The 16,994-nt window shown below is 43.4% G+C and overlaps 1 protein-coding gene across 1 annotated transcript; it reads right to left on the bottom strand.

Annotated features, from left to right (window-relative positions):
* Nucleotides 1-443: 443 nt before the first annotated feature.
* Nucleotides 444-7,280, bottom strand: LOC147903668 (ras-related protein RABH1e-like). The gene is made up of 6 exons (XM_087400518.1): nt 6,624-7,280; nt 2,419-2,489; nt 1,851-1,939; nt 1,647-1,758; nt 1,399-1,489; nt 444-1,246 (listed from the first exon to the last, which is right to left on the bottom strand). The coding sequence occupies exons 1-6, from the start codon at nt 6,750-6,752 to the stop codon at nt 1,100-1,102; spliced, it is 639 nt and encodes a 212-aa protein (XP_087256644.1). The 5' UTR covers nt 6,753-7,280; the 3' UTR covers nt 444-1,099.
* Nucleotides 7,281-16,994: the final 9,714 nt, after the last annotated feature.

Below are 16,994 nucleotides of genomic sequence, written 5' to 3'. Positions count from 1 at the left end.
ACATATACATTTCACATGCCTTCTCGCCGTAGATTGCCACTAGCATTTGTTACTCGTGGAAACTTGCACTTGCAATTTGGATGACGTTTCAGGGGTATCAATCACCATTTTTAGTAATAGACATTACAGGCATATCACATGTGACTTTCTGTTCATTGAAACCTGAAGTGTTGGACCTAGCCACACAACGTGTTGTTTGTCAATGACGAATGTTTTGATTAAATCTTACACCTTGAGCTCCTAGCTAATTGTATGACTGTTTACTGTCAACTAATACAATGAAACTATATTTTTTGTCTTTCTCTATGTTCCCTATCCCCCCTGCTCACTTTTTCTCCTTTTCTTCTCCTGAGTACATTAGAGTGCTTCGAATGTACCCCTGAAAAATAAGCAGCTCCTGAGGAACGCCTTGAATAGAACAAACTCTGGTAGTAGAGATGCACAAAATTTAATTCACTCACTTTTTTTTTTCCCCAGAGAATAATTCACTCACTTGAGCATCCATTTACATAAATAGCTTTGTACTTTGTCAGAACAGAGATTATGGGCAAACTCAGTGCTGGCATATAAAAAGAAGGCTAATAAAAAAGTCCACCTTCTCTTCAACCACGTCCACCACACGATGCACCAGGTTAATCTGCAAAATGATGATAACTTCAATTACCATCCTCGGCCAGCATACAAAATCAGTCAATGACAATGTTCATAGACCTTGGAATTCCATTGCTGAGGATCTGTACTCTGGTTGTCCAGGGCAAAATCAACTTGAATGCAGGTCTTGAAATGCAGCTTTTTATGCCTATCCATCTCCCCCATAGATCTCATGTTACAAATAGATACCATGAGACTTCTTGATAGGATCAAGATCTCTTCCACTCCCTTAACCTTCCAACAAAGAAGAAGGACAAAAGTTGACTATATGACAACTAGGAAAAAACCATAGATCTAAGGATAAAGGTCCCCAAAAATTCCCCCATCTGCTTGTACAAAATTGTTTTAGACTACCTGCCTGCAATATCAAGAGAGATCCCATCATATACCACATCGACATCAGTACATCTGCAAACTCGTATGATTGCCAAATTTACAAAGTTTTGCTTTAGCACATGCAGCCTCCAGCTCTTTTTGCTCCGTCTTGTACTGTACTCTCTGTAGGATTCAATGTGACATCCACTAAACCTACTTGTCTCGCTGATGAAAGGACTTCCATTCCTGGTAACGCTGCTGCAATCTTCCGAAACAATGCCTGTATCATCCAAACAGGACTGTTTTGGTATGCATGCCATCACACAAGTTGCATAAATGCAAACCCTTTTTGGTCCTTGACATATTTCACTCACCAACCTGATCATATAAATACATAACCAAAAAAATACATGAAAGTAAGCTCATTCAAACCTTAATGTTAAAGCCAGCTTTAGCACTTGTTTCTATAAACATCACGCCAAACTCCCTTGATTTTGCATCTCCTTCTTCAATAGAAACTTGTCTAAGACAGCAGTAACAAGGATAGTTTAGTAAATTACTTTCAAATCCTAATCTTTCTATCAATTGTTTAAAAAATGGAAAAGCAGCTAACGAAACAGTAAACTACCCTCTGTTATTAATCTGCACCAAGTGTAAACAAATCCTCAAATGTTGATCACCTTTTATCTACTAAGTCTGTCTTGTTCCCAACAAGCATGATAATGACATCACTACCTCGCTCAGTGCGCACCTCTTCTACCCATCTAGCAGTATTCAAAAAAGATTGTCTATCTGCAATGCATCCAGCAGCAAAATATTCAACTTTTAGATTGAATATAGAAAGTAGTACTGTTCATAGTAAAGGATAACAGCATATGACTTACTTGCAACATCATACACTATAACTGCCACAGACGAATCTCGAATATAACTCGGAATCAAACTGCGAAAACGTTCTTGCCCCGCAGTATCCCTGCACATAGGATTCAAGCTTAATTGTTAACGTAGCTGGTCAACTGACAAAGACTTCCAAGTTGATTTCACATTATATTTTCATGTTTCTTGCTAAACGTAGATATTCTCCATCCATTTTGAGACCTGATTTCCCCTTCTTATTTATTATATTCACTTAAATTCATCTACTCAGTAGCAACTTTCAACCTCATGAACTGACATTTGAAGGGACAAATTATGGAGCATCTCACTCAACATTGATCACTATTCCCTATAGCAACAAATTCACACAGGTGCTTGATATAGTCATTTTGAATCTGGTTACCAAATGAATTTACGGTGTGAAGGGAACCCAGAACAATGACAGAGGACATGCAGACTTAATCATAGTCAACTCTTGGAGGATGCGAAGACCATGCTGGCAAGAAGAAGATTACGCATAGCAGTACAAGCTTTGGTCAGAGTGGCATGAACACAAGGATTTACATTTTCACTCACCAAAGTTGCAAGCGCACTGTCCGATCCTCAAGGTACATGGTCTTTGACAGAAAGTCAATGCCAATCGTGGCCTGCATCACCAAAGCATGCTAATAATCATTACAAAACCGGTTGATCTCCTGAGTTGACAAGGAAACTCTTTATAACAAGGACCGACAAGATTTGCAATGTCATGACTTAAAGAAAACTCTTAATCAAATTAGAAATAGGTGCAGGTTTTATGGAGATATTTAACAAATGACCATATACAAGAATTTACACATTTGCCAAGTGGGCATAGAGTCCAAGGGATGACTCTGTGGAGGACCCAAAATCTTCACCGCCTAGCTACCGGAAAGGCAGGAGTTCCAAAGACATTAGCAGAGATACTCCTTGGTTCTGTTAGATCCTAGGTTTGATTAGGCACTCCCATGTATATCAGATCCAATATGCTCCAGGTGTCCCCATGTGCTAGAGGGTGACATTGCCCCATCACTTCAATGGGATCATTAAGACCCAAGGAAAGCTTAAGACCCATGCCTCTATAATCGCCTCTATAATCCTCTCCCATCCATCAAATCCACATTAAATGCACCAATCAGCCCTGAAAAGTCTTTCCTCCTTACATTGCCATGCCACATATTTAACCCTTGGATACAGCCATCCACCACTACCCGGTTCCAATAGGATCTTGTTAGCTGCCTATCAGAGCCATGATCACAAGACAAGCCAACTAGGTATCAAGTCGCCATTATTGCAAGGAGTTTTCATATCACGAAGGACCTACAAGCTGCTCCATCTCCAAGGATCACAATTATGAGCATGTGAAGAATTCTGCCATCTCGCAATTTGTGTTGCAGCTTACAGTCAAGGTCACAATATGTGAGCATTCCGATCCATGTGTCCCATCTGCATGTAGGTATGTCAGCCTGCCATGTAGGCAATAGAACATGTAGCTCTCTGATAACACACGTTAGACCCAATGCTAAGTGTGACATAGAGCCTGAGGTCCATCTTACTGTCTGAAGTCCCCACACCTTTGCTGCTTAGACACAAAGAGCCGAGAGTTCCCAAAAAGGTCAACGGGGTTACTTAGCTCATGAACCCTCCATTGTATCCTAATCCACGTCTCCTCATGTGCTAGAGAGGGAGCACCCCCAAGATGATGTGAGGAATGTGCTTTCTTTGCCACCAACAACTTTAGCACATTATGGCTAGAAAATGAGAGAATTCTTTGCAGCTCATTTTTGCCCAATACTCCTAAATAAATCCCGATCTCCATAAAGTGACGACAAAAATATGTCCCAATATCCTTAAGAAAATCCTTGATTTCTTTACTACAATACTCATAGGACAATATAATGGGTGATGCTTACCCATCATTGATCTAGAGATATAAAGCCCCCATCCTAGGCAAGCCCAAGATCAAAGACCCTCTTGCAGCAAGGTCTACCCTAGAAACACCTAGAAGATTGCCCAAATATGGGAGGCACGGCAGCGCTCATACAAATGAATCTTTTCAAAAGGCCCATGATGAGGAGCATGACGAAGTTCTAGAGACACCTACTATCAAGTCTTCCCAACCAGCCTGCAATGTAGAGAGAAGATTGAGGGGCAACCCCTCACCTAGCATCCCAACGTTTGGAATTTGAAAGGGGGTCATTCTCAAGGCCCAGAAGCACATTCATTGGGCACAATGGGATAGCGACCTCCACTCTCAACATTCCTAAGTTCTAATTTGTGAGTCACCAAAAACACTATTAAACTAGTCAAGGAGCTCTTGTTATGGTTTTGTGGAGAGGCTTTTCATTGGCAAGATTTAATCCTCAATAGAGGTTGTCCCCAGTGCCATCACTACTCTTGACAGTGTTCTAGAAGATGGGCATTGCAAGGCTTCCACAGTAGACTAAGAAGCACCTCCAGCTTCCACCTAACAGAGTCCTAGTTTAAAGAGAAGTCAATTCTCCTTGCCTACAAGTACAATTTGGGAGGATGGGACAATACGATAGGACACCTCACTGATGTTCTCCAGTATAGGTTCTAGCAGGGCCCTCCAATTAGAGCCTCCGAGCATTCACAAGGACCGTTTGGAGGGCCATCTGCTCGACACACTACAATGACAAAGGATCGAACCAGTGGGGAGGTAGGTGAGCAATGGGCTATCCACATCCAACCAAAGGAAAACATGCACAATGGTGGCTTTCATTGTAGGAGAGCTGCCCATGTAAAGAGGTACAATGAAACTCTAAAAAGTGGTCTTGGTCTATCCTAAAAGGGTAGTCTATGTGGACTCTGGAAGTGCCTATCTTGTACACTACTCACATTGGCAAATGACTCCAGGTAGCAACCTCATTACCCATTGGACAATATCATGGGTGATGCTTACCCATCATTGATCTAGAGATATACAGTTAGAACACCCGTACTAGGTAAGCCCAAGATCAAAGCCATGGAAATATCCTCTTGCAGCAAGGTCTACCTTGGTACACCTCGAAGAATGAATTTTTTCAAAAGGCCCATGATGAGGAGCATGATTAAGTCCTAGAGACACCTACTATCAAGTCTTCCCAGGCAGCCAGCAATGTAGAGCAAAGATTGAGTGGCAACCACTCACCTAGCACCCCAACGTTTGGAATTTGAAGGGGGCACCCCAACTTTTGGAATTTGAAGGGGTCATTCTCAAGGCCCAAAAGCACATTGATTGGGCACAATGGGATAGCAGCCTCCACTCTCAACATTCCTAAGTTCTAATATGTGAGTCACCAAAAACACTATTAGCCTAGTCAAGGAGCTCTTGTTATGGTTTTGTGAAGAGGCTTTTCATTGGCGAGATTGACTCCTCTATAGAGGTTGTCTCCAGTGTCATCACCACTTTATGGAAGATGGGCATTGCAAGGCTTCCACGGTAGACTAAGAAGCACCTCCAACTTCCACCTAACAGAGTCCTAGTTTAAAGAGGAGTCAATTCTCCTTGCCTACAACTACAATTTGGGAGGATGGGACAATTCAATAGGACACCTCAATGAATGTTCTACAGCATCGGTTCTAGCAGGGCCCCTCAGTTAGAGCCTCCGAAATATTCACAAGGACCCTTTGGATGGCCATCTGCTCGACACAATACAATGACAAAGGATCAAACTCGTGGGGAGGTAGGTGAGGAATGGGCTATCAACCCACATCCGACCAAAGCTCCATTTTGATATTAAACCTTAGTAAAATGACATGCTCAATCATGATGAAGGCTAGCAGTTCAGAAAAATCCAGTAGTAAAATCATCCATGTTCTCCTCGGCTATCAAATAACTGCTTATGAAGAATCTGAATTAACCTGCTCCAACCAGTATATACAAGGAATAAGCCTCTATCCAACATCATGTCATCAGCACTGTTGAGAAAGGAGTGCAAATGTGCAGAATTTGAAGGTTTCCACAGGATAATGTTGCTATCATCTCCAATGTTGCGTTGGACAAAACCACGTGGCCTTGAAGAAAATAATGTGACTGTTTCTTTGAAAGAGAGGATAATGTGACTGCAGGGCACTATCTAGCTGACCTTGTGACGTCAAGAGACGTTTTAAGAGCATGCATTCACCCATCTAATTGCTCAAGGACAATGACAGTCATTGTAGGCGGTACCGTTGAATAATGTTACTATAATCTAACAATCATTCCCTGGGATAGTATCTCCATCGACTACAAAAGCAATGTACAAGCACAACTTGGAAGTATACACATGATCTCCTCTCTCCGTTTCTCCAGGTTGAGGTATAACATACAAAGCATGAAATAAGTAGGATGTCTCATTTCAATCCGCACCCGGATCGCAGGAGCATTCATAAACCTTTCAGATTAAGTTTGAAAAGAAAAGCGAACAGAATTATAAGCAGGAACGCAGATCTAACGAGGGTGAGATTTAGTCTGGTCAATCGCTCGGCTGGTCTGAGTGGAAATGCAGGAACCAATGAGAAGCTTGCTCCGAACTGATCGCAAATGCAAATTTTCCCAATGCCATATCAATCTTATAGAAGCAAAAACAGCGAGTATACGTATAAGCAAATCCATCCCTTGGACTCATGCAGTACATGCAGATCCCTCCCAACCCAAACAGCCTAGCCTTGGCAATCGTGGGAGAACGCCAAACAAGATCTGAAAAAGCGAAGCAGCGGGGTATAAAGGAAACAATTCTAGCATCCCAATTACAAAATGCTATCGGCTGCAGTTTATGTACCTGGTAAGTGTTATCGAATTTGTCGTACATAAATCTAGTAATGATACTAGTTTTCCCCACGGATTGATCCCCCAGGAACACGAGCTTGTACTTGGCTAGAGGAGAAACGGTGGTCGTGGTAGTTCCCATGGCACCCGAGGTCGAAAACAAAACGTTAATCCGATGGGAATAGGGATGACGAGGATAAGAAATGGATGGGAGAGGACACTCTTTTTGATTCTATAGCAAAACTGGCACTCTAAACGATCTGAAGTGGATAGGTCCGGATCCAGCAGGCGTGTTGGCAATCTGGAAATACCGTTTCCCCCGCGGCTAAATAGAGGCATGCAGCTCAGGTAGAGCGTTAGTTCTTCTCATAACCTCTAAATTTCCGCCTCTATATCTCTGTCACTCTCGCTGTCTCGCAGACCTTCGATAGCACTTCGTCTCGCTGCTTGAAATCGCTACTGGGAGGCTCTGTTTCTCTGATCTGTGGTTGATCGTGATCGGAAGAGCTGATTCTCTCCTGGCAAAAAGAGGCTTGCGATTTGAGATGAATCTATGGAATAATCTGATGAAATGAAGCTGTGCAATAGCTGTGTGTGTTATGGCTAGGGAGAGAGGAGCTTGTTGAAGAAGAAAGAACAAGAGCTTCCCTGAACAGGGAAGAAGGAAGGAAGAAGGTCCCAAAAATGCCTTTTGACTATTTTGCCTAACCCAACCTCCCTCCTGGACCAGTGTTCCATTCACACATAGACCGTCCTCGGAGGCGGACAAATGCACAGCGATGTTTCCCTTTGTCCACACAGCAGGTGGCCCATTGATATAGTTTTGATGAGGATGCGGTGGCCTCAGCATCGGAATGTCCATATGAAGCTTCATTTACTCTAGCCTACAAGAGTGCCAGACTCTATACACAATGCCAGGCAGGCCAGTTCTTGGATTGAACTTTCGTACACCACGGGCTACCCAGTGGAGAGTCTGACGTTTTCACATCTAATAGCATACATCTTGCCTTTCCCCAATCATAGCGTAAGGTTTTCCTGACATCTGACTGACTGAACGGACACTATGAGATCCAAAAGCATCACACTCCACCTGGCAACCCCCGACACCTAAAGATCTGCACTCTATGTGCATTCTAGAAATTGTGTAGATCTCAACAAATGCACTTTTGGTAGCAACTTAAGTTGCTATAAAAGCCATTAAGTTTCTATAAAATTCATGTGTGCATTTTGTGAAAATATTAGTGCTTAGAAGGAAAAGAGAAATTAAACTTGTGGGGTTTCACTCATATGGGGTGATGATGGCAAAGCTCACAATGCGCCTCAGTTTTGCTTGTCCCATCTTAGACAACACACAATGCCTTCTAAAAGGTTGGGTGTTTTGCTTTGCCAAAGCACCTATTGCCTAACCACAAAGCATTGACTCATAGCAAACACTATACAGACAAGGCAATGATAGGACAAAGAGCTTGACTATTGAGACTTTGATTTTTGAAAAAGTTTCCCCGTCACCATCATGTAACAAATTACACTATTTACTCATTTGCAATGCTCACATGTTTGCTAAAGGAACAATTGTTAGTCACAAAAAAATATGATGTAAAAATGAATATATCAAGACATCAATGACTTCGCAAAGACTAATCGAACAAATATTTTCGAAAACCACTACCATGGTTAGTACAAAATGAGATGGAAAGGAAGCAAAGGCATAGCACAAGCCTATGATGTCTTTGCGTTCAGAGATGTTCAATGAATTCTATGGCTAAAATGTTCTTTTGTTTTTCAGTATTCTCAACATTCTATGGGCAAGGATAAACAATCTCTTTTTCCTAAGAATTACTTTTTACAATGAAAAACACATAATGCAATGGGACTCTAATTTTATAAAGAAATTCCGTGTCTAGGCAAATGTCTCTTAAAATTAAGTATTTGAAACCATGTGCATGCAATTTCATAATGACCATGTCAACAAACATTTTCTTATGGTTGAGCTTGAAGGCAGTCGGAGTCTAAGTGATTGTGCATGTGTGCCACTCATCTGTCTTCCACAAATGGGAGCTATAACTACCAGAAAAGACGTCAAGGTGAGATTGAGGGCGAGTTCGTGCGTGTAGAGGTTATGAGTGCGGAGTGTGGTGAAGAGGTGAGCTCCTCAAGGGAGGTATATGACAAACATGCGAGACAAGACGAGAACCCGGGAGTTGATATCGAATCTGTGTCATATGCTAAAGCAGTCTCGCAAAGAAGCTACAAGCTGGATACTCCCCACTGGAAGTGGAGGAGGCTCTGTGAGAATCCTTCAAGTTGAAGTGGCACGTAGGACCCATGAGGTCACCACGAAGGGGTGGTTGAGGCTAGCCAAAAACACTCGACTGTCTGCAAGCTACAGGTGGAAGATATTAGGCCAGAGTTGGAACGCCTAGAGGCAGCGCTTACTTTTTCTTCACTGACCACGTTCCCTCGATAGAGGAGCTTCAATAACTCCTCGTCTTCGAATGCGACATCCCGGCTTCTTCTTACATTGCTAAATTTGTGGGGAAGCATTTTTCTTGGTGCAATTTGCTTCGCAGCCTTGCACAATGATATGCTCAGAAGAGATTTCATGTTTGTGGTTTCATGTTTGTGGGAGTCTCGGTTCTTGTCATCCCATGGAGTGCCTCTTTCTCAGTCTATGAGTTTCTTTACCGTCATATTGTCCAGTATAGGTTGATTTCCCCAATCTTCCGTAGTGGTTGGGGGATTCGGTTGACTAGATTGCTATGGAACTCTTGGGAAGTTGCTACTTGTTCCTCACTCAGCGAGGTCTCCAGTGGGACATAAGCAAGCATGGATATTATGGGATAGAGCTCTACCGACATAGACTACATCGATATTATGTTTTCGGGTGGTTTATCATTGGCCCAGCAAGTCAAGTTTGGTCCGTTCCCCGACTCCTACTTTATTTGTAAACAAACGGCCCATTTTGTGAGGGAGTGTCCAGAGAGATTGGCCTCGGAAGGATGCACCGAAACTCGATTTGATGGCTCCAACGAGCGGCATGCAGTTTGTGAGTGACGTGTAGTCCGTCCCAAAGGAGCGTATCTCTTCGGGGAATACGGACATCATCATTGCTGAGGGTTCCTATATACATGATGAACGATGGATGTTAGTCGGCAAAAAAGGTAAGGCTAGGGTGGCGGAGTCTAAGTTGGTGCACGAAGAACTGCATGAAGTTTTGAGTCACCATGGTGAAGGCCCGACGGGTGATATTCAATGGTGCCCTAAATTCGACTCAATCGTCCATGAAGAAGAGCGGCTAAATGATGTGCTCCGGGAAGGTAATTACAAGAGGGGTTGTTAGATGACAAGGCCTGGGAGAAAAAACTCGAGCCAAGAGTGATCAACTCATCACCAAACCATCGGCTAGGAGTCTATCCAAAAGAATTAAAGAAAAGCCCGTGCCCCAAGTTGCATAGACAATTGACTCAGGTGGGATGCGGCTATTCGCAGAATTCACCTTAAAGCAAGGGATTTTGATAGACAAAACAAGTTGGATAGAAAAAATGAAGAGGAGAATCTGGCTAGAGCCACGAAATCTATCAAGGTGGCTCTGACCTGACTGACCCCATTATCTCTACCCTACTTGTGGAAGCAGAGGCATGCATGTAGGATAAGGAACTAGAGGAAGTAGAGTGGGCTCGTATTAGGTGTAGACAGCATTGGATGTCAGTAGGGCTGCCCTCTCGCCCCTCTGCTATTTGTGCTCTACTCAATCCCTCTCATTCATCGCATCAAGCATGCTTCGGTCGACGGCCTAATTAAGGAGGTCTTGCTCCCATCTGGAGATCAACTCACCTCCTAACCATTTTTGCTGATGACATGGTCGCTTTCTCTGTGGAAGAGAGAGTGTTGACAATTTAATATCCCAAGCAAAAGGAAGATGCACCATATAACCTAGGAGTCACTTAAGGTTCCAAAATCTGAGGGTGGGCTTGGTCTTCCGGATGTTAGGCTTCGAAATAGAGCCCTTATTTCCAAATGGCTCCCTCTTCTATTCAATGGCCATTCCCAATGGGTAGAGCTTGTTAAGAGTTTCATAGAGAATGAAAAAGGCAGAGGGGTGGTCTCTAGGGTCAGGTTGGCATGGTACGATCGGCTGGTCTCAGGGTTTCCTCTACAAATTTGTGGATCATATGGCAGCATACCTTGTAGCTATGTGGAAGGAGAGTATTTCCCTCCTGAAATGGAAAGGCTGCCAGGGTCTCAAAGGTGACGCCAGTCTTCACGAGTGCATATGGTGGAGCCTTGCCTTTTGCAATGAGCTGTTTGGACTACATGACATGCTTAGGGCTCACAATCTCTTCCGAGAAGGGTTCAAGACGTTGTCAGACCTATGGGACCCCAATGCAGTAGTCTAGCTTTTGGTTGAGCAAATCTTGGTGAGAGTGAGACTCATAGATGGGGAGAAGGACCTTTTGAAGTCTGCTCTGCAGGAGATACTCGAAGAGTGGACTATAAACACAGTGGCCTCCAATCATTGGAGAAAAGATCAATGGGTCTTAGGGAAGACCCGCCTTAGAAAAATATATGCATGGGTTGTATATCGTCACCTATCTTAGGATGGTTCCTTGATTCTAGATCTCAATGGAAAGTGGGTGCTCAAGAGAGGACATGCTTGGTGGTGGCAACGTTCATTCCATATGGAAAAGTTGCACCATGGGAAAAGCCCGTTTTCTTCTTTGGAAGGTGTTACATCAATGGTTGCCCATAAGGGGGAAGGTCTCTAAACATCTCCCTGTATCCCTAGTGTGCCCGATCTTTGACAGGGTTGTGGAGACAATGAGCCACTTGATGTGGGCGCGCTATGTGGTAACCAGAGAAGTTTGGCGCAAAGTGGAAAGCACGGTCTGGGCTTCGGGAATCATGTCTAAGTTCTATATTGGTGCGAGGTGGAGATTGGTTCTATTGGGCGAAGATGCCAACCTCCCGTTGTCTCTAGCAATGTGTTGGCCTTATATTCAAGCTTTAGTGTTGGTCGCAGTGTGGGAGTTTAGGAATAACCTTGTGTTTCATACAATGGATGGCTGCCATGAAATAGCTATCGTGGTCACTGTAAAAGGGATCCTCAGAGATCTGGGTTGGGATTTGATGCATAAGAATCATATCTCGCGAGCAGGAACCTCATCTTGGTTAGCTATGCGTGTGCACCTAGGGCATGCTTCTCTATTTCATACAGCGTAGGCTGAGGTTGTGTGGCCCCTTTTCCTCAGCCAAAGTTTGTATTTGGACTTTTTAGACCACCAGGGCCTTAATACATCTGGCACTTTCTGGGGCAAAAAAAACATTTTCTTATTACAAAAGTGAGGAAGGTAAAGAGACTTTAAGTCTCTCTCTCTCTCTCTCTCTCTCTCTCTCTCCCTCCCTCAATGCTCGACGGTCGATGCATGCACTCCTACAAACATGATAGTAGCCCATCAAGTACATGTGCACTAGCATAGTTCACCAATGCTAGTTTGGGAAGTTGTGAACGGTGTCTAAAAAGTCGTAAAGTGTAGGATTTGCAAAATGAAATGTGTCTAGAAAGTCGTAAAGTGTAGGAGTACTAGTTGAGTAATTTGATTTGCAAAATGAAAGTGGGAGGGAAGGGGCTTGAGGGTCCTCTCTCTCATTCAATCTCTAGTAGAATTTTGCTGTGAAACCACGTCTATTATTAGTCCATCAAGATCCATCGTCCCACATAGCTCATCCAAATAGTTGAGAATATGTAATTATTTGTATCGACGAACCCTATATCCAATCTTCCCTAATTAAGGATATGTACACAAGTGTATTTCATGCACATCACCACCTACATTAAGAGCTTACATGTGGTTTATATGTGCTCTATTCTCCATGCTACTCACCATTCCTACAAGTGGCATATACGTCAAGTCCATTAAATAATATTTGACAAACTAGAATTTGTATAGCTAGGAGTTCCCTAAACTACAAGGGCTTATATAATCCAAGGACATAAGTCTCCAACCTACTAAACCAACTCCATCCTACATTACGTAGTTAATATTGAAGATGGCAAAGGTGACAGCCCGAAAATGCCTTCTATGCCTTTTTTAATGAAAATACTAGAGGGCCCATAATCCAACAAGCTTTATCCCATTCTATTGGTACTTGATATAATTACAAAAGAGACCATTATTCCTACTTTTGCAATGTCATTGCTTAAAAGGTGTGATTGTGTGCAAATATTGTGGGAGAATATTGGCAATGCAAATAATTAACCTTGACTCCCCTGCTAGACCTATAATACCAAAGGAAGAATCTTGAACCAAAGGAAAGCATCCAAGTAGACCAACCTATATTGACATGTGTGCACAAGAACAACTCTGGGCAAAGACACTTAAATTTAGAAAATGTGAAAAACCATAATAGCTTTGTATTTATGACACTAAATAGTTGTTAATATGTGTGAGTAACTAGACCAAAGACATGTCATCCTCATACAAAATCTATGCCCAAACTGGACACACATCTACAACTGGGATCTCCCTTAATTCCAAGGTCTTCTCTCCCTAATAGTCCTCTTTACAAGAGTAGCCTATTGGAAATTGAGGAGATCAAAAGGCAACTTCAAGAGTTATTAGACCTTGGCTACATCAAGTTAAGATCAAGGATGTTGACACATGAATGATAACCTTCAAAACAAGGCAAGGACTTTATAAATGGGTGTTTCTGTTAGATATGCTCAATGCCCCACCCTCCTGGTAACCACCAGTGGTCCAAGGTGCTCAAGTTGTAAGGCCTCCATATGAGGAGAAGCCATGTGTGAGCTCGGGACACTGGATGGTGGATCCTGACTTACATGTCAGATGAGGTCTATCAATGAAACTATTGATGGTAGAAAGGTGATTGTGTGGGAGCCCCTTATTCTTGTTGGGGCCTGGGGGTTCGGGGGTAAGAGCCCCCGAGGCGATGATATAGGGAATATTCCATGGACGACTAGTTGGTTCCACCGACTAGGTCGACTAGTCAGTTTCACCGACTAGGTTGACTGGTCGGCTTCACCAACTAGGTTGACTGGTCGGTTCCACCGACTACGTTGATCCGCCTACCACCCTCATAGCTATAAAGAGGCAACCTCCCCAGTCCATTGTATCAGATCAGATCAGATCTTTCAGCTAGTAGCTCTTCACCTAGTAGTTTAGATCAGATCAGATCTTTCAGCTAGTAGCTCTTCACCTAGTATTTGTCTAGATCACCATCTAAGCTCCACTGTGGGAGCGCACGGGTTGATGGAGCCATCATCTATACTACATCAGTATTGAAGGAAAATTTTGTCCCTCTCCAGTTTGTTGTGTACTCTCTATTCTTTGTTCCGTTTCTATTCCACTACGCCGTGTAATTTAACATGGTATTAGAGCCCAAGCGGCTCTAAGGATCAAAGAATAGAAGATAGGTGAGGGCTTCAACAACATACGAAGTGATGGCAACAGGAAGCGGCTCAACAGGAAGTAGCTCGAGTTCAGCAACTACTGCTGTACCAACAATCCAGGCGTTGAGGATTCACCCACCAGCCTTCACTGAAGGCAAGGTGGATGTACGAACTACACTTTGTGGAAGTTTAAAATTACTGCTATTCTAGATTCATATGAGCTTTTGGAGACAGTACTGGGGACTGACCCAGAACCACAAGGAACCCCCGACCCAACAAATCCAAGGAGTACAATACCTCCTAATGCCGACCTTCTACGAGCTTGGAAATGTAGGAACGCAGATGCTCTGTGTGCCCTGGTTACACATATTACTGATAGTGTTTTGACCTTGATTCAGCATACATGTAGGCAACTGTGGCCTGTAACATATTGAATCAGACAAGGATCCAGAACTTGGAGAATTAGCTCGCAGTGAGAAGTTTAATGAAGGAGGAGAGACAGCGGAGGCGTTCATAACCCGAATCAAAAATCTGCATGACTAGATGGCTGGTGCTGGGATACAAAAGACTAGCGAAGAGCTAGCTTAGCAGTGTCTCCGGATATGTCCACCAAGGTTTGATGGACTGGTAACAACGCTTAACACTCAGGTGAGACCCCAACCATTGTCATTTGAGGAGTTCTGCGCTTTACTTATGGAGGAGGAATTGAGGCTTAAAGCTCGAGATGGAGGCGGCAATGGGGATGCTGCGTTCTCTGCCACTGCGAAAGGCAAAGGTGGTTCCTCCACCAAAGGTGAGTCCTCTACTAGTGGTGACAAAAAGAAGAAGGGTAGCAAGAAGAAGTTTCAGGGAGAATGCTTCTACTGCAAGAAAAAGGGCCATGTGATTGCAGATTGCTGGGTCAAGAAAGCAGATGAAAAGAATGGTACCTTGAAGAAGACAGATAAGGGGAAAGAGACAGCTAACACAGTGAAAGCAGAGTTGGATCTATTTTTGGCCATTGAGGAAGAGTGTTCCTTAGTTCAAGAAGTGTCAACCACTGATTCATGGGTGTTGGATAGTGGTGCCTCCCGTCACATGACCTACAAGAAGGGTCTATATTGCTCCATGCAGCCTCTATAGGAACCCATCACTGTGATGGTTGGAAATAACGCAAAATGCTATGTTGAGGGTACAAGTACGGTTTCATTTATTTCTGTAAATGGAGATGTTAAGAAACTATCTAATGTGCTGTATGTTCCACAAATCAAGAGAAATCTACTATCAGTTGCTTCCATAACTGACCTTGACCATAAGGTGAGGTTCAACAAGACAGGTTCAACAAGACAGGAGCAAAAATCCTGAATAGTTCAGGCAATCTTGTTGGCACAGGAGTAAGGAGGAACAACCTGTGTGAGCTACGTGCTCTTACAGCCACCGCTGGAGTGGGCACAAGCAGACTTTGGCACGAAAGATTCGGGCACATCGGATTTGCAGTGCTGAAGGAGATGCAGAAGCAAGGTATGGTTGCTCACTTACCTGCAGTAGAGCAAAAATCAAAGAACCGTGTGAAGCTTGCATGATGGGCAAGCAATAGAGAAAGGCATTCCCACAAGAAAGCAAGAATAGAGCGAACGCTCCTCTAGAGTTGGTGCATGTTGACTTGTGCGGTAAGATGCCTACATAGGCCTTGGGGGAATCGGGGGGAGATCCTCCTATTTTTTATTGATTGTCGATGACTATAGTAGGAAGATGTGGGTGTACTTTCTTCATGAAAAGGCTCAAGCTTTTGGTAAATTGAAATAATGGCTATAGCTTGTTGAAAATGAAATAGGGAGAAAAGTGAAGAAAATCAGATCGGATGGTGGTGGTGAGTTTGTTTCTACAGAGTTTGGAGATTTTTGCAAGAGCAAAGGGATCAAGCGACAAACGACGACACCACATACGCCTCAACAAAATTTGGTTGTTGAATGCCGAATGTGGACCACCGTGGAGATGGGGAGGTGTATGTTGAAAGGTGCTAGACTGCGAAACCACTTTTGGGCTGAGGCTATCAATACTATGGTTTACATCCTTAATCGCAGCTATACAAAGGCACTCAAAGGTAAAACACCACATGAGGCTTACAGCGGTAAGAAGCCATCTATCTCCCACTTTAGAACGTTTCCAGGTGTGAATGCTATGCGCATGTACCAGACAAAGAGAGAAACAAGCTACAACCAAAAAGCACCAAATGTATCTTCTTAGGCTATTGTGATGAGAAGAAAGCCTATAAGTTGTATGACCAAGAGGCAAAGAAGATCATAGTAGCGAGCCGCGATGTGGTGTTCAGGGAGCAACCACATGCAGTGGGGGCAGAGAAGAGCTCTTCTACTTTATCATCAAGCAAAGAGGTAATTCACTATGGACCTATCCCAGGAGCTATAAAGGAGGACAAAATATCAGAAGATGGAGGTATAAGTCACCAACTTGTTGTTACACCACTGAAATAGACCCCAAGAGCATGGTACCAATAGATAGACAAATTCTTTCATAAATTAAACTTCAAAAGATGCGCCTCAGATGCTAACTTGTATCTGTACAGGAAAGGTGGAAAATCTGCTATTATGGTTCTATATCTGGATGATCTCCTTATTACAAGTGACTATGAAGACATGATCCAGCAGACAAGAAAGGCATTGAGCACTGAGTTTGAGATGACAGACTTAGGCTTGATGCACTATTGTTTGGGGATTGAAGTCTGGCAAGAGCCAAGCAAGATCTTCATCTCTCAGCAGAAATATGCAAGGGAGATCTTGAAGGCATTTGGTATGCCCGAGTGCAAGGAGATAGCTACACCTATGGAGGTAAATGCGAGGTTGTCTATGGAGGATGCCTCACCACCAGCAGACATCGGGAGGTACAGGAAGTTGGTCGGCAGTCTCATCTATCTGTGCAACACCAGACCGGACATCAGTTTTGCTGTTGGTGTTTTGAGCAGGTTCTCCAATAAGCCTC

The sequence above is a fragment of the Dipteris shenzhenensis genome, chromosome 3, assembly GCF_047967505.1.
Source record: "Dipteris shenzhenensis isolate YYH24624 ecotype China chromosome 3, Dip_SZ_1.0, whole genome shotgun sequence".
Lineage (NCBI taxonomy): Eukaryota > Viridiplantae > Streptophyta > Polypodiopsida > Gleicheniales > Dipteridaceae > Dipteris > Dipteris shenzhenensis.
This window is presented reverse-complemented; position numbering and strand designations above follow the sequence as displayed.